Source organism: Podarcis liolepis (genome assembly GCF_965112155.1).
Source record: "Podarcis liolepis genome assembly, chromosome: 11".
Taxonomy (NCBI): Eukaryota; Metazoa; Chordata; class Lepidosauria; order Squamata; family Lacertidae; genus Podarcis; species Podarcis liolepis.
Window position 1 is genome coordinate 41,226,902 of NC_139565.1, and position 16,399 is coordinate 41,243,300.

Sequence of the window (16,399 nt, forward strand, 5' to 3'; positions counted from 1 at the left end):
TGGGGCCCATTACTTTTTTCATTAACTGGCCCTGCTCTGGAAAGGGTCCATGTTGATGGAGCAATAGAATATTATTCTGCTGTTTCCACCTACAAAGTCAATGCATGATATGAAAGAGTTCCTTTTGCACATTGATGACTTCGTTGGATTCATCCCAGAATCAGCTTCTAGGTCAAGAAGGCCAGTGTGTAAACATTTCACACGTGCCTCAAACAATTAGATTACAACCAGAAGATGTGAGTCCTCTCTCTCTCCCTGCCCCTCACAATGTTCACAAGCTGGACTCAGTTGTGGCTTTAACGTTTTGTTTTTCATTTTAGATTTCCTCCTTTCTCGCCACTCAAACCATATCCCAAACGATCCCCGTACCGAAAGGAAGTTGTCAAATTCCCAAACTGGAATGATTTTGAAAGGGATACTTTCCAACAACAGATCCCAGGGAAGCCCCTCATGTTGGTAAGATTTCCATCTGTACGAATATTATTTTGATGTGGAAGATGCTAACTACAAGCTCCTGTTCACTGACATATCTGTGAAGGCATCCTTTGGTTCCTCCCAAGGGGCGAGCAACAGAGGAGCCAATCAGGCTCTGTGGAGAAGTGTTGCTACACCCAGTCCAGTCCCTGACACCTTTTGGAGCTGACTTCCACTTGGGTGTGGACCAGAGAATCCTGGGCTGTGGCTTTGGTATTGCCATCACCAACTTTCCCTTCCTCCCTCTGGGTAGAGAACATAATTGCTATGGACTATGATTAGTCAATAGTTGTAGGGGCTGGAAAGGAGTCCAACTCACAACATGTGGTGTAGTATGGATTTTGCCTTCCCTACAGCAATTAAGAGCTTATGTTAATCTTACTATTTATTATTTATTGAATGTATACACTGCCTTATACCCAGAGGTCAGGGCGGTTCACAAGAGAGATCAACAGAAAAACAACAATGTATATAATGAAAATAAAAACAGCAACCCAATAACAACACCCCCCCCCCCAAAAAAAGAGCTGCATTTTATAAGGGCATAGGATGTCAATCAGATCAACCAAAGGCTTGGTTAAAAAGGAACATTTTTGCCTAGCACCTAAAGGTGTATAATGAAGGCACCAGACGAACTTCCCTGGGGAGAGCATTCCACAGATGGGGAGCTACTGCAGAGAAGGCCCTCTGGACCTCTCAAGGAGGAGGCATACGAAGGAGGGCCTCAGAAGATGATCTCAGGGTCCGGGTAGGTTCATATGGGAAGAGGTGGTCCTTGAGATTTAAGGCTTTATAGGTCAAAGCCTATAACCTTTGAATTGGGTCTGGAAACCAGTTGGTAGCCAGTGCAGTCAGACCAGTATCGGTGTAATATACTCAAACTGTCTTGCTCCGGTGAGCAACCTGGCCGCTGAATTCTGCACTAGCATGTAGGACACATTATCTTCTCTGCACTGTTGCTTAGAAATGTACTGAAGAATTGGCAATTATTTGCAACGAACATCTCTGGATCGGTGTAGGATTAGGGTCCTTATTAAGGGAAATAATTATTATATACAATACTAAAACTTGTTATCTTTCTCGTCTCTTGTAGAATTCTGAAATGTGGTTCAAGCGTCACAGTATTGCAATTGGAGAAGTACCAACGTGCAAACTCATACATCGCCGACAATTAACAGAGTCAAATCTGGAAGATATATGGAGGTCCATGACTCTATCGCAGTAAGTAGATTGCACGGACCTTTCTCTGTCAACCTAAGCTGAGAGTAAGTAGCAGAAAGCAACAGGCTGTACTTTACATGCATGCATGCGTAAATAAATATTCCAACTTGTCACTAAGAAAATACAAAGTCAGCAATTCAGTAATCCATAAACTGAAATTCTTTTGCCTTTTTTCAGCTGGCTTGTTGACTCAAGCCCCTGAACTGCAATGCCCAGCTTTTTAAAAATAATAATACTACAGTGGTACCTCGGGTTAAATACTTAATTCGTTCTGGAGGTCCGTTCTTAACCTGAAACTGTTCTAGAGGTACCACTGTTTACTATAGAATATTGCTGGAATGCGGTGCGTGATTCCTTTAGTTATTTTGGTTAGTTATTTTAGTTATTTTGGGGTTGTTTCGTTCTCTAGAGCAGGTGGGGAAACTAGCATGTGGACACTCTCACTGGTTTTTCCCAACTGGGGGGAGGTTGGCATTTATAAAATGCACTTTGATGGGTAAGAATGGGTTTTTCATTATGACATGCAACCTCAGCATTATAGTCACATGTATCTAAAATATACGGGCGCTGTAAAGTGTTCATTTTAAACCAGAATGTTGCTTTTTCTATTGGAATTGCGAGCTTCAAGGCGGCTTGTGCTGTCTATTAAAAAATACTGCATCTGCTGAACTTTTTGTATTCCAGTAAAAGTACTTCATTGTGATGTGCGGTGCTTCTACAACTAACTGTGCTACTAGTCTGATAAACCTGTTTGTTTCCCCACCTCCCACCCTCTTATTGCAGCTTGCAAAAGACTTTAGGCTTGGATTCTCTGAATGACATGCTGGACATTAAACTTGTGAATCCAAAGCATATAATTCAGAATGTGTATAATGTTAACAAGCAGGGGGTTGTCATCCTAGAAGATAAATCAAGTAAGTAGAGTAATTTGTTTAGTTTGTTACAGCTTTTCTAGGATTTGTGCTTGATAATATGGTAATTCAGCGGGGAGAGGGGAGGAACATTCTGTAGCTGAATCATAAAGATAGACATTTCTCCCCAGAAGAAGAAAATTACTATATACCATCAAAGAGTAATTTGGGGAGTGTCATGTTATTTACATTTATTTAGTTGTTTGTAGGGCTTCTCAAGTTTGGACTATGGTATATTTTTGAATGATTTCTGATAAGTTATCCACGAATACAACTTCATGTCCTTTCCATAAGACATTCTGAACCAGTAAGAGCATTAGGTGGTAATTGTACACTATTTTTATGGAGGTAAACAAATCCATAATTAAAAGACAGATTGTTCTTTATTATCATCTAAGTAGATAAGTGGGACGTGGGTGGTGTTGTGGTCTAAACCACAGAGCCTAGGGCTTGTTGATCAGAAGGTCGGTGGTTAAATCCCCGCAATGGGGTGAGCTCCCGTTGCTCAATCCCTGCTCCTGCCAACTTAGCAGTTCGAAAGCATGTCAAAGTGCAAGTAGATAAATAGGTACCGCTCCGGCAGGAAGGTAAACGGTGTTTCCGTGTGCTGCTCTGGTTCACCAGAAGTGGCTTAGTCATGCTGGCCACATGACCTGGAAGCTGTATGCTGGCTCCCTCAACCAATAAAGCAAGATGAGCACCACAACCCCAGAGTCGTCTGCAACTGGACCTAACGGTCAGGGGTCCCTTTACCTTTAAGTAGATAAGCAGAAGTGTTAAAGTTTCATGATTCAACATCACCCTACTGAGTAATTTCCTTTTATGTGATGCCAACCTGTTTGAGGCTAATTACACAACCAACAAACATGGTGTAATTGTTTCTTATTAAGGCTGGCTTCCCCACATGACACATCCTTTTTTAATTTGGACATAATCTGTGGGCACGTAATCTGAAGGCAGCATGAGTTTTGTTTTTCTGCAGTTACATCTGTTTAGATGGCTCCCTGTCGCTCCGCAAAATTAAATACTTCCCTGTTTCCAAAATTGACGCATTTGTGCACATAGGTCTTTGTTGCACTATGGTGATTCTGCAGCGTATTGTTGCGGAATTCCTTCCTGCGTGAAGCCGTGGTGGCCAGCATCTTGGATGGCCTTAAAAAAAGAGGATTAGACAACTTCACAGAGGATAAGGCTGTCAATGGCTAATCTGCCTCCATGGTCAGAGATAGCAATGCTTCTGAATACCAGTTGCTGAAGATGCCAGGAGGGAAGAGGACTCTCGTTCTCAGGTCCTGTTGTGGGTTTCCCACAGGCATCTGGTTGGCCACTGTGAGAACAGGATGCTAGACTACATGAGCTAACCTAGGTGATCCTGTGCTGCTGAAGCATTTTGCTGCTATTATTGGGGGCTGCTTAACAGATCGTAATCCACTGCAAATGTTTTTATGATAATATATTATTATTTACTTTTAATTTTTATTATTATTAACACACATGTCCTTATGCATGTAAAAATGGAGGTTAATTGGAAACCTTTATTGTACAGCAAGTGACTAACCTGTTATAATAATAATAATAATAATAATAATAATAATAATAATAATAATTTTTATTTATACCCCGCCCTCCCCAGCCAAGGCCGGGCTCAGGGCGGCCAACAAGCAACAATAAAAACAAGCTGAATGAATACAACTTAAAAACAAGATTAAAATACAACAGTAAAATACTGAAACAGTAAAATATTAAAATGCAGCCTCAGCACAGGAGGAGAAAGAAAAAAGAAAGAGGGGGAGGGGGAGGGAATCAAATTGGCTCCAAGCCAAAGGCCAGGTGGAACAACTCTGTCTTACAGGCCCTGGGGAAAGAAATCAGATCCTGCAGGGCCCTGGTCTTATGAGACAGAGCGTTCCACCAGGCCACAGCCAGTGTTGAGAAAGCCCTGGCTCTGGTTGAAGCTAATTAATTTCCTTAGGGCCCGGGACCTCTAGGATGTTGCTATTTATGGACCTTAAGGTCTTCCGTGGGGCATACCAGGAGAGGCGGTCCCGTAGGTACAAGGGTCCTAATAGCACTTGTTCTGCAAAGGTGTTTGGTTGGATCCAATGGCAGTCCTATTCAGAGTAGGCCAATTGAAGTTAATGGACATGACTAACTTGGGTTCAATGGGTCTAAGTAGGACATAGTTGTTTCCACCTGTGCCATATGTGAAGTGGTTCTTGGGATGGAAATGAGCAGCTGCCGCCAATACAAACTGTCCAAAGATATAGAGCAGGGTTTTCCAAACTTGGGTCTCCAGTAGTTTTTTTGGACTACAATTCCTGTCATCCCTGACCACTGGCTTCTGCTAGCTAGGGGTCACGAGAGTTGTAGTCCAAAACCAGCCAGAGACCCAAGTTTGGGAAACCCTGACAAAGAGTGACTATGTCTGTCCTCAGAGATACATGCCTTTCTTTTTTATGGCTCAAGACTGAGGTGGAGACTGTATTGTGTACTTCTCTGATGGAAATCGCTGTCCTAATCACCATCATCACTACTATTTACCTGCCCTTTCCCCGAAGTTCCCAGGGCGGTTACATCAATTAAAGCACAGTGTTGAAAACCTTTTAAAACAACTTGCAATCACAGAAATAAGGCGGGTCCTGAAAATATACACCCCAGTTTTCAAAAGCCAGGGTAAACAGAAGAGTCTGCAGGCTTTGTTGAATGATGTATAACAAAGATTCCAGATTCACCCCTGTTGGGAGGAAGTTCCAAAACCTGGGTTGCCGTAGAGAAAGCCTTCTGCCAGGCTACCACCCTGGAGTTGATTGGGATGACTCTATGGCTGTTGATGAGCTCCTGGATGAGGCTTTCCTGTAGCTTGTAAATCCATTCTTCTGCTTCATAAAAGTCAGTGTTGATCTATTTAACGATTTTTGAAAATTTTCACATCTCTATTCACTGCAGAGGAGCTGCCTCACTGGGTTCTATCAGCAATGAAGTGTCTGGCAAGTTGTAAGTATCAGTTTGATTTCAGTGTGAATAGGGAAACTCCTCCCCCTTTTCTGTTTTAAGAAAGCCACTTTGACAAGGGCAAATAAGGCTTCATTCATCATTACGAGCCGCAGTGTGAGGCTGTCTGTTTGTCACGGGCTAGTTGGACGTAGAGGAATAGTGGGAGGAACCAATCTGTGGAACCACCAGGGGAAGAAGGCTCAGAGCCCAGGGAGTGGTAGTAGGACACCGATGAGTGGTCAGAGGGAGAAAAAGGAGAAGACTGGGAAGAGGACATGTTGGAAGCTGAAGGCAACAGGGCTTAGGGAGCAGGGAAAGTGTAGCAGAGAGAAGTCGAGAATCAGAGGCGGAATCTGAAGCAGAGAGGAGGGAGGCCAAGAGATGAGTCGGGTTGGTGAAGGATCACTGCTGTGACAAGCTCCCCTTCCGGCATCCCAGGACCAGAAGAAGTATGAAGAGGGAAGAGCAGAGACAGGCGTAGTCTCAGATTGCTTGGGAAGACCCCGGGGGAGGGGGAGGCTAAGGCAACTGTGGGAAGGCAGAAACCTTCATTCTTAGCAACTGCTTCATGTGGGCAAGTCATGCTGGAGAAGAGCTGCTATGCTCATTTGGCCTGGCACTCCTGTGCAGATCCTGTTTTTGCTAATAGAGAGTTAACTCCAACTTGCTCGGTCAATAAGGCTTCATTCATCATTACACTCTGCACAGTGTTGTTCTTTCCCTGTTTGCTCAGTAAGGACAGAAGTCCAAGCTCACATGGGCGGAACTTAGTTCATAGTAGAGCATCCCATTCCTACTACCTTTGCTGCTTGACTTCAAATTTTGTATTACTGGGGAGCCCTAGGAACTGCCCAGTGGATCAAGATGTTCAAGACAACAAGAAAACTGTCTTGCATGGAGTCACAGAGAGCACAATAAGTTAGGATTCTGCTTCAGCATTGACTAAGCCCCAGCTGAGCAGCCTTATAGCCCTAGCCCTTCCTCTTCCTCTTCACACGTATGGCTCAGGGATGCTTGGCTGCTTATTTGGAAACATTGGCTGCTCATCAGTTATGGGTATCTTGTGTGGTAGTCCTCATCTTAAATCCTCATGCTGGGCTTTGTCCTGCTATGTTGTATCACATGATCAACCATCACCCAGAACTGACTGATATGGGCAGCTACTTCTGTGTGATTGTTCCATCTGAAGCAATCTTTGTGAAGATCTCCCTCCGTGTACAATGCTTTCATGGGATGTGAGCCACTAGAAGCCCCTGGGCCAAATCCCCCACCCCCCACTATGCCAGAGTATATGCCATGTGGTCCTCCTTACATTGCCATCCTAAAGGGGAAAGTAATACTGAGAAAGCAGCATCTCTGCCAACCCAATTTGTTGTGGAGAATTCACTGGGGCAGGGTTTGTTCTGTATACAGTGTATAAGAGTTTAATGTGTACAGTGGTACCTCTGGTTACAGGCGCTTCAGGTTACAGACTCCACTAACCCAGAAATAGTACCTCGGGTTAAGAGCTTTGCTTCAGGATGAGAACAGAAATCGTGCTCCGGCGGCACGGCAGCAGCGGGAGGCCCCATTAGCTAAAGTGGTGCTTCAGGTTAAGAACAGTTTCAGGTTAAGAACAGACCTCTGGAACGAATTAAGTACTTAACCCAAGGTACCACTGTATATGGGGTTATATGAAGGGTTAAGCTTGAAATACTAAGTGCCCATTGATTCATTGAAGTTCTTTAGTTGCGTAAGACTGGTCTGGGCTCTTGCATCAAGTTGGAGGGTTGTACCATTTCATTTCTGATTGGCTTGCAGGGTAGAAATCCTTGGTCACTCATTGGTCAGAAAAAGTGTTCTGAGGAGGAGGCAGAATTCTAGCCTACTCCGATCTGATGAATGTCACACATTTCCCCCCTCCTGTCAAATAATTTGTCCGTTTCCTCTTTGCTCTCGTGGACACACCAATACTGAGTAGAAATGTAACTGTTGATAATTTCTGTCAGCCAGCACAAGCCATTCATTTCTTCTCTCTCCTTTGCCCCATCACAATAGGGCCCAGGTGTCCGGATCTGAAACAACCGACATACTCAGGATTTGAAAGAGATGTCTTCAGAACCATAGTGGATTACTACGGCCACATGAAGGAGCCTCTTCTCACTTTCCAGTTTTTTGATCTCTTCGTCAATGTGCTAGGTAAGAACTCCTTCCCTCTGGAGGTCTGTCACTCTTTGACTATTTCCCCCCAGTTTTTTTTAACTTGTAAACATGTGTCTCTTCAACCAGGCCTTGGGGTTTCCCTGAGGTTGCTGGTTAGTCAGGCTGAGAGAACTGTTGAGTCACAGAATGACCCGCCAATGTCTTCTCCAACCCTCTCCAGATGTGGTCCAAAACATCTGGAGGGAACCTGCTTGGCAAATCCCGGTCAGTGGGGATTCTTTATTGCCCTCCTGTTTAAAGTTAATAGTTTTATGGCTGTCGTTTGCTTGAAGAAAAGTAGAAGCTGCTGTTTATTTGGGGACCCTGATAATACAAGCTCAGAAGCTTCTACTTATATTCCAGCAAAAGTAGGTAAAGGCCCCCTTCAGACCTCCTGTGCCCAACGTGGGAAGGTTGGGGGGACTGAGCAGGCAGGGAAATTTTTGGCTAGTGACGGGGTGTGGTTACTTGCAGCCCTAGGCCTGCTGCACATGTCAAATTCAGACATAATGCTTGAGTGGCAGTTGTCCGTGTCTCTGGCGCGAGCTGTTTTTACCTTGTTGTGTTCTAAGTATTATAAACCACTGTGGAATTTGGAGATGATGGGTGGTATGAAAATTTGAATAAATAAATAAATACTTTGAATAAATAAATAAATTTCCTCTTTGGAACACAAACAGGATACAAATTAAAATTGCACAGGTGAGTTTTCGAGGAGCAATAAATCCAGCGAATAATGAGGAGCAAATGTTCATTAGCAAGTTCTAGAACAAGAAATGTACACATCTGGTAGTGAACAAGCAAGCAAATAATAATAATGATAGTACAAAATAATAATGACAGTACAAAAATTCAATTTCGAGCATTTCACCGCCGTCCTTTTATTTGCAGCCTCCAAAGGGAGCCCAGAGTAGCTAACCTTGTACAAAAACAAATACAATAGCAAAATGAAAACACTATAAACTATTTGTTTATTTAAAGCATGCCTGTATCGCCTCCTGTGGCAAGTCTTGATGCGCTATGCAACAATATTAAAATGCACATCAGTATATTAAAATACAGGAAGAAAATGCAACTAAAAAACCTAGGATTAAAAAAATCTTATAATAGAATGAGACTGAGTACCAGAGAAGGCCTAGGAGCCCAAATGTATGTTTGTAAAAGACACCTGGACGTCATTGGTGGTCTCCTAAACTCAGAGGGAAAATGAGTCCGTCAAAAAGGCCCACTTTCTAGCAGCTCCTAGCCATGGTACCATAGCCTGCGCCATGACCAGGAGGGCCTCGTCACCCATAACGACGGAGAAAGACAGGAGTAGGGAACCTCAGGCCTGAGGGGCAATGTGGCCCTGTAGACCTCCATGCCTGGCCCTTGGGGCTTTCCCTAGCTCCCATCTCACCTTCCCTAAGTCATGCCCCTCATTGCCTCTGCTCCATGACCTCTTCAAGCGTTCTTGCCTGGCTGGAACATGTTCTTGAGGCAACTGGTCTCCTCAGGCACAATAAGAAGTCAGAGTTTTCATTTCGTTTATGGCTTATATCCTGGTCTCCCTTTTCAGTGTAACCCTAAAGCTAATAAAACAAAAACGACAGCCTCGTTAATAAAAAATAATAATTCATTCACTTGTTTATTTGAATATGTATAAACCACGCTTACATAGGAAACATAGTAAGGCAGTGTATAACACAAAGCCACTGTAACATTGGTAATAGTGTTACCAAGTCCAGAACGCTGTCGCCACCAAGCCAATAAAGAGACAGTGGGTGGAAGGGTAAAAAGAGTTAATTAAAAGCTGCAACAGTGAGTCTCAGCAGAATATCTCAAAAAGACTGAGTGTAGAGATCACAAAGCACTTACACCATTGTAGCAAGCACATGAATGTGTGAGTTCTTGCGTCACTGGGGAAACGCAGCCAGATGGGTGGGGTATAAATAAATAAAAGAAATATTATTACTATTACTTTTACTATTGCTATTAGCTAGGAATGTGTGTGGGCAAAGCATGCCTAAGTTCTCTTCTTGACTACAGAATAATTGCTTCCTGACCCTTATCCTGAATTCAGGCCAGCCCAGGCGTAACTGGCCTTGTAGTTGCAGCAGTGGGAACATCTTGTACTTGTGACTGGGAGTGTGTTTATGCAGACTCAGGCTTCAGCTGCATATGTGATGTGTAGACTTCAGCGTTATGGCACCTCTTGAGTTATGGCACCCATGTATCAGAAATATGTGCTGCATAAACAGACTGTGAGAGAACATGAGCAAAGATGTGGGCTGGGCTGGGCTGACTGTGGGTCCTGACATCTAGCCCCAGGTGATGGGATCCAGCTGGGTCCCAATTCAGGGAATCCACCTATCAAAAGCACCCGCAACACACATGTCAACAAAAATTAGTTGATTTTTTAAAAATAAAAAGTCAATTCCAAAGGCAGTTAGGAATTCCAGCTGAACAGTGCCATCTTTGAAATATGCGTGACGGAAAATGAGGATGCCTCCCACTGTTCTTCTGTCCGTGAAAAGCTCCACAGGAGAGAGGACCTGCCACACTAAAAGCTCAGTGCCTCATAAAGGCTGACTGAACTTCAGGGGCATTTGGGAGCACCAAAAATGGCCTGTCGAAGGATCTCAGCAACTGAGGGGGGACACTGCTGGTATATTAGCAGTACATGTGAAAAGGATCAAGCTTAACATTGTCGATAGTGTGATGCAGCAGCCAAAAAAGCTAATGCTATTCTTGGCTGCATCAACGGAAGTCTAGTGTCCAGATCAAGGGAAGTAATAGTACCACTCTATTTTGCCTTGGTCAGACCACAACTGGAATACCGCAATTTAAGAAGGATGTTGACAAGCTGGAACACGTGCAGAGGCGGGCAACCAAGATGGTCAAGGGTCTGGAAGCCAAGCCTTATGAGGAATCGTTGTAGGAGCTGGGTATTTTTAGCTTGGAAAAGAGGATACTGAGAGGAGATGTGATTGTTGTTGTTGTTGTTCAGTCGTTTAGTCATGTCCAACTCTTCGTGACCCCATGGACCAGAGCATGCCAGGCAATCCTGTCTTCCACTGCCTCCTGCAGTTTGGTCAAACTCATGTTAGCAGCTTCGAGAACACTGTCCAACCATCTCGTCCTCTGCTGTCCCCTTCTCCTTGTGCCCTCCATCTTTCCCAACATCAGGGTCTTTTCCAGGGGGAGATATGATAGCCATCTTCAAATATATTAAGTGCTGTCATGTGGAAGAGGGAGCAAGCTTGTTTCCTCCTTCTCTGGAGGGTAGGACTTAAACCAATGGCTTCAAGTTACAAGAAAGGAGATTCTGACTAAACATCAGGAAGATTTCTGACAGTAAGAGTTGTTTTACAGTGGAATGGACTTCATCGGAAGGTGGTCGACTCTCCTTCCTTGAAAGGTTGGGTGGCCACCTGTCATGGATGCTTTAGCTGAGATTCCTGCATGTCTGGGGTTGGACTAGATGACCCTTGGGGGGGTACCTTCCAATTCTGCAATTTGAAGATTCCATAAGCAAACAGGCAACTTTGAGGTGCTTTGGGCCCAAGTTGTTTAGGGCTTTGTGAATTACCACGAGACCCTTTCACACTCCTAATGCCCTTGGAAGAACACTGCCAGTGTCCCACCAATTGTGGCTAGGTTTCTCCAGCCACTCTGGGCGGCTTCTAGCAGAATATAAAACACAATAAATCATACGGACGTGAAGGGTGTTAGTCTGTGTGGAGAGGGGGATTGGTTGCCCCAGGTCTCATGTAAAGTTACTCCACTGCTGGAGGCATGGCTATGGTTTGAAAGGAAGAACTTTGACCTGGGATTTCTCCCAAGCCTGGAAATGAAACCTCTTTTCAGGGAGGCAGTGCAGATAAGAAGAGCAGAAAGGCTGCAGCTACTGCGGTTTTCTTGAAACTCTAGTAATCTACTTCATCCTAAACATGGTTATGCTAATTCCCGAAAGATATAACTGTTAAAGTCAGAGTTTACCAGTCTTGAACGATCGTGTTTACTATCTCAGCAGATGTTTTGAAATTCAAGGTTGCAGTGATGTGGGAACTGAATCATTTCGTAGTGATTCAGAGCAGCTGCCATTTGTCTTTGCCGGCAACCGCAAATTTATTTGGCAGTTCACACTCAGTCCTGGGAGTGAACTCTGAGCTACTGGATTTGTCACAAATGCACAACAATTTTGCCGCCTTCTCCAACACCTGTGCAAGAAGCCAAGCTCCGGCACACTATTTTATTCCAGAACATATGCAGTTATTGCTAATTATCCTTGCAAGGTTACCACTCCTGGCCAGGTACAGGGCGGCAGTCCATGCACGTAGCTTCTCTCTGGGAGATTGTCAAAAGAGATTAAAACTTTTGCACTGTGTTTTCATGTCTTGCGCAGGCTGTGGGCTAGGCAGAATCTAGAGCAGGGATGGGGAAATGGTTCATCAGGCAACCATGTGCTGCTCATGCAGTTTGAAATCAAAGGCACAGTGATTTGCAATTCCCAGTGATTAGCCCCATGCATAGTACTCTATACAAGCCCCAGCAAGACTCATGCTCTACCATAGTGAATTCATATATTGTTCAGTTGTAGGGCCAGGGCATTTAGCATGGCCAGAACAACCTTGTGAGCCAAATGTGGAAGCCTGCAACCTTAATTAGGCCGGTTCTGCTGATTTCAAGGTTATATGTACCTAGAATATGCTAGGCTCGGCGATCTATCAGTGCAGGGCAGCAAGGTTATGGATTGAACCTCAAAACCATTTACCACTGAAGAAGAGTTTGGATTTGATATCCTGCTTTATCACTACCGTAAGGAGTCTCAAAGCGGCTAACATTCTTCTTTCCCTTCCTCCCCCACAACAAACATTCTGTTAGGTGAGTGGGGCTGAGAGACTTCAGAGAAGTGTTTCTAGCCCAAGGTCACCCAGCAGCTGTATGTGGAGGAGCGGAGATGCGAACCCGGTTCACCAGATTACAAGTCTACCGCTCTTAATCACTACACCACATTGGCTCTGGGAGCCACGCTGGGCTATAGGAGTGAAAACTCAGGCTTTTTATAGAATTTATTTTATGTTGTCTCTGCTAATATGACTTTGATACTTCATTATGTTTGACTTGAGTGAGGTTACAGGGAACCAGGCAGAGGGCCTTCTCGGTAGTGGCGCCCGCCCTGTGGAACGCCCTCCCATCAGATGACAACTATCCGACTTTTAGAAGATATCTGAAGGCAGCTCTATTTAGGGAAGTTTTTAATATTTGAAGTTTTATTCTGGTTTTAATGTTCTATAGAAAGCTGCCCAGAGTGACCGGGGAAACCCAGCCAGATAGGCAGAGTAGAAATAATAAATTGATATTATAATTATAATTATTATTATTATTTCACATGCAGTTGGCAGAGTTTGGCTTGCATTCTCCATCAATTAGAAGATTTCTGTGTTGAAATAAAAAAAAAGATGTATGAAGGATATGTTTGTGAATTGTACATATCCTTTTTAGAGGTATATGTACTATATATGCTTTTTATGGTTAGTCTGCTGGCTTGCTGACATTTCATTTTGGCTGAAATTAATTTCTCCTTTATATAGCTCTCTCTCTCTCACACCCCTTAAAACCTGTTGGATAAGAGTTTGACTGGAAAGCTAAATGGTACGTTTGGAATGGGATGTGAGATTTATGTACATTAGTTTCTTGAGAATTCTTCATGGTAATTATGATATAGTAGCATCTGTATGCAAAGAACAGGTGTGTCTAGATCCCGCCCTGAAGGGGCCTACAATCTAAAAGAGGTGCAGAGAAACCACAGAGAAAGGCAGCAACAGAGGGCAATGAAAGCGGGAGATGAATATGTACTTAACATCTGTGATGGACAGACCTTGGGTCATCTTCCTGCAGACCCAGAAGAGACTGGGTGGAGTGCCAGCCAATCAGGAAGGAGAGAAAAGTTAAGAGAGAGAACCTGTTAGCAAAACTGACAGATAAGGCTTGGTTGGAGCCTAGACTGGACTTGCTTGCTGCCCTGAGAGACTTTGGCTCGGAGTAGAAGTGATACTGCTGGTCTCTTATGGTTATAGGACTGAGAGAAGGCCTTGGACTCAAATTCTCCTTCCTTCTCCTCTCTTCAGGGTCACAAAGTTCCCTCCCGGCCTTTCAACAATAGATTATTGTTTCTTCTGTGCCCTGGCATTCACCATGGTTAAAGCTAATGAGGTTTCTCACTGCAAATAACCAGAGCTTGAGCTGATTTGCAAACTATGGTTAACAAGGCGATTCTGGTTTCTGCCAACCATAGAATAGTGTGCCAGTAGATGTCTTGCCTTCAAGAATTAGACTCATCCCCCCCCCCCTTTGGAAAATAAACTATGAGAAGCATCCGACATTGAAGTGTGCTCTTCTGCCATGTTCTCCGACCCAGGTCTCCTGCAGAAAGAGAAGCTGGCCATTGAAGCTCTGCGGGTTTGCTGTCTCCTCCTTCCGCCAGCGAACCGCCGAAAGCTGCAGCTGCTGATGACTCTGTTGGCCAGGATTGGCTCAAATAAAGATCTGCCGCCCCTCTCAGACACAGTCGGGACGAGAACGCTGGTGAGCGTCTTCTGGGAACTGAGAGACCGAGCTGGGCTTGCAAAATCTTCCTGGAATTGCTTTGGGGGAAAGACTCTCCTTAGTTACCAAAGAGAAAGCAGCAAAGTATTTAACCGAGGGTGTGGCGTGGAAGTTCTCCCTTTCTCTGCCTGTGTAACATGAATCACCAGGTTGCAACCTGCAGCAGACGCTGTGTGTTTGATAGAGCTGACAAGAGTTAGCAGCTATGGGTTCTCCCACCCAGTTCCCATCGCTGCCCTTTTGTCTGTCTGTCTCTCTCCCCACGCATTTTCTGCTGCACAGCATCAGATATACTGTGTGCTGCAAGGAGCGGGAGCTGATAGGGAAGGGCAGGACAGGGGGAGGAATCTCTCCTCCAGTTTTGTTGGGGCTCATTCTCAGGTTGCAGCCTGGCTTTCACCTTGCCTTCTCTAGGAAACCTCTCCCCTCCCCCTCCCCAGTGGCAGCTTCTGTTTTGTTCAGCTGTTGACAGTTCTGGAAGCAGGTCTTCAATGGCACCAGCACTGAACCAAAGTGCTCAGCCATCTTTGAGGGTGGATGGGGGACCAGGAAGCCCAGGGGTCAGCAGGTGTTTGATGGGGATTCGCTGATGTACAGTAGGTAGACAAAAGTGTCTCAAATAGCTTTTTAAAAAAATGTCTCCCCTAATGCAGATTAGGCGGCTGAAATGAAGAAAACTTGGAGGTAGCCAGGAATGTTATTGTGCGTCAAAGGTCTGTGAGCTGAGATTGGTCCTGAAAGTTGAAACAAATCCCTGGGCTCAGCAGCCGCTCAGAGGCACCCTGCTGTTTAATTCAATGTGTACATCTTTTGCACCTGGGTCCTGTTGGTGGATTTGGGGGGTTCTAGTCAAGCACAAAGTACCTCCTGAAAATCTGAAGTCTGTGCTCCCCTGTTGCAAGCCACTTTGAGAGTGTTTGGTATGGCAAGAATGGGGAAGACCCATGAATAAGAAAGTGTTGTTGTGATAACCAGTCTTCTTTGTTTCAGATGGTTCAGTCCTTTTCTCGCTGTATTCTTTGCTCCAAGGATGATGTGGACTTGGATGAACTTCTGGCTGCTAAACTGGTGTCATTCTTGATGGACAAATCTCAAGAGATCTTAAGCGTACCTTGTGCCCTGAAAGCTAAAATAGAGGAGCATGTAGCACATCTCCAAAGGGTCCAGGTGAGAGCTGTAGAACATAAATGTCTTCTCCCTAACTCAGTTCTTTATTACCTTCTTAAAACCAAACCAGTTCTTCTCATGCAACAAATAAAGTGACATGTAGCTATAATCCAATAAGCATTTATCAGGGAGTAAGCACCACTGAATTGAGTGGTTCTTATTTCTGAGCATTTGTACTGTTAAGGTTGCTGTTCTAGAATTGCTACATTTCTTGTTTGTTTTGTCCATATTTTCCATTGCCAGCCTTTGGCCATTAATGCCTGTGAGCGTCTTGACTATCTGTGGGCAGCAGGCAGCTCTTTCAGGCCTTTCTTATAGCCTGCTGCAGATTGCCCAACCAGGGCTCCACTATCAAAATAACTCCATACTAGCATTCTTGTTCCCCATGGCCTGCCAAACAGCTGGGGGCAGGGGGAAAGGATGAAGGAATCATATTTGCAAGGGACAGCAGAGGCACGTGATGGCATAACTAAGATTCCATCCTACACCTTCCAGTTGCCCAGCTGATTTGGTAATGGGAACAACCGGCAGGGCTTGTGCTCCCTCATGCTTCTTGATTGCTTCCAGTTCAGTCAGTTGGACGTGGGGTAGGAGGTAGGGTACAAGGTTGGACGAGGAGGAAGGGCACATGTGTGACAGTGTGCAGGGGAAAGGCTGTGTGTGAAAGAGAATTGGACCAGGAGTGGAGACCCCACCTACCAGTGACACATTTAAAATGCCATAGAATGTTAATCATCCCAAGGCCTGGTTGAATGAAGGCACTAGGCGTCCCTGAGGAGAGCATTCCATGAACTGGGAGCCACCACAGAAAAGGCCCATTCTCATTTTGCTGCCCTCCAGACCTCTTGTGGGAGAGGCAC

The 16,399-nt window shown here is 44.7% G+C and overlaps 1 protein-coding gene across 2 annotated transcripts in view; it reads left to right on the plus strand.

Annotated features, from left to right (window-relative positions):
* Positions 1-16,399, plus strand: part of DEPDC1B (DEP domain containing 1B) — a 33,026-nt gene that overhangs the window by 8,456 nt on the left and 8,171 nt on the right. For both annotated transcript variants that reach the window (XM_083465352.1, XM_083465351.1), the window contains exons 3-9: positions 321-456; positions 1,568-1,695; positions 2,479-2,609; positions 5,553-5,600; positions 7,638-7,778; positions 14,185-14,351; positions 15,363-15,539. In XM_083465352.1, coding sequence (XP_083321478.1) covers positions 321-456; positions 1,568-1,695; positions 2,479-2,609; positions 5,553-5,600; positions 7,638-7,778; positions 14,185-14,351; positions 15,363-15,539 — 928 coding nt within the window. The remainder of the gene's footprint in view (positions 1-320; positions 457-1,567; positions 1,696-2,478; positions 2,610-5,552; positions 5,601-7,637; positions 7,779-14,184; positions 14,352-15,362; positions 15,540-16,399) is intronic.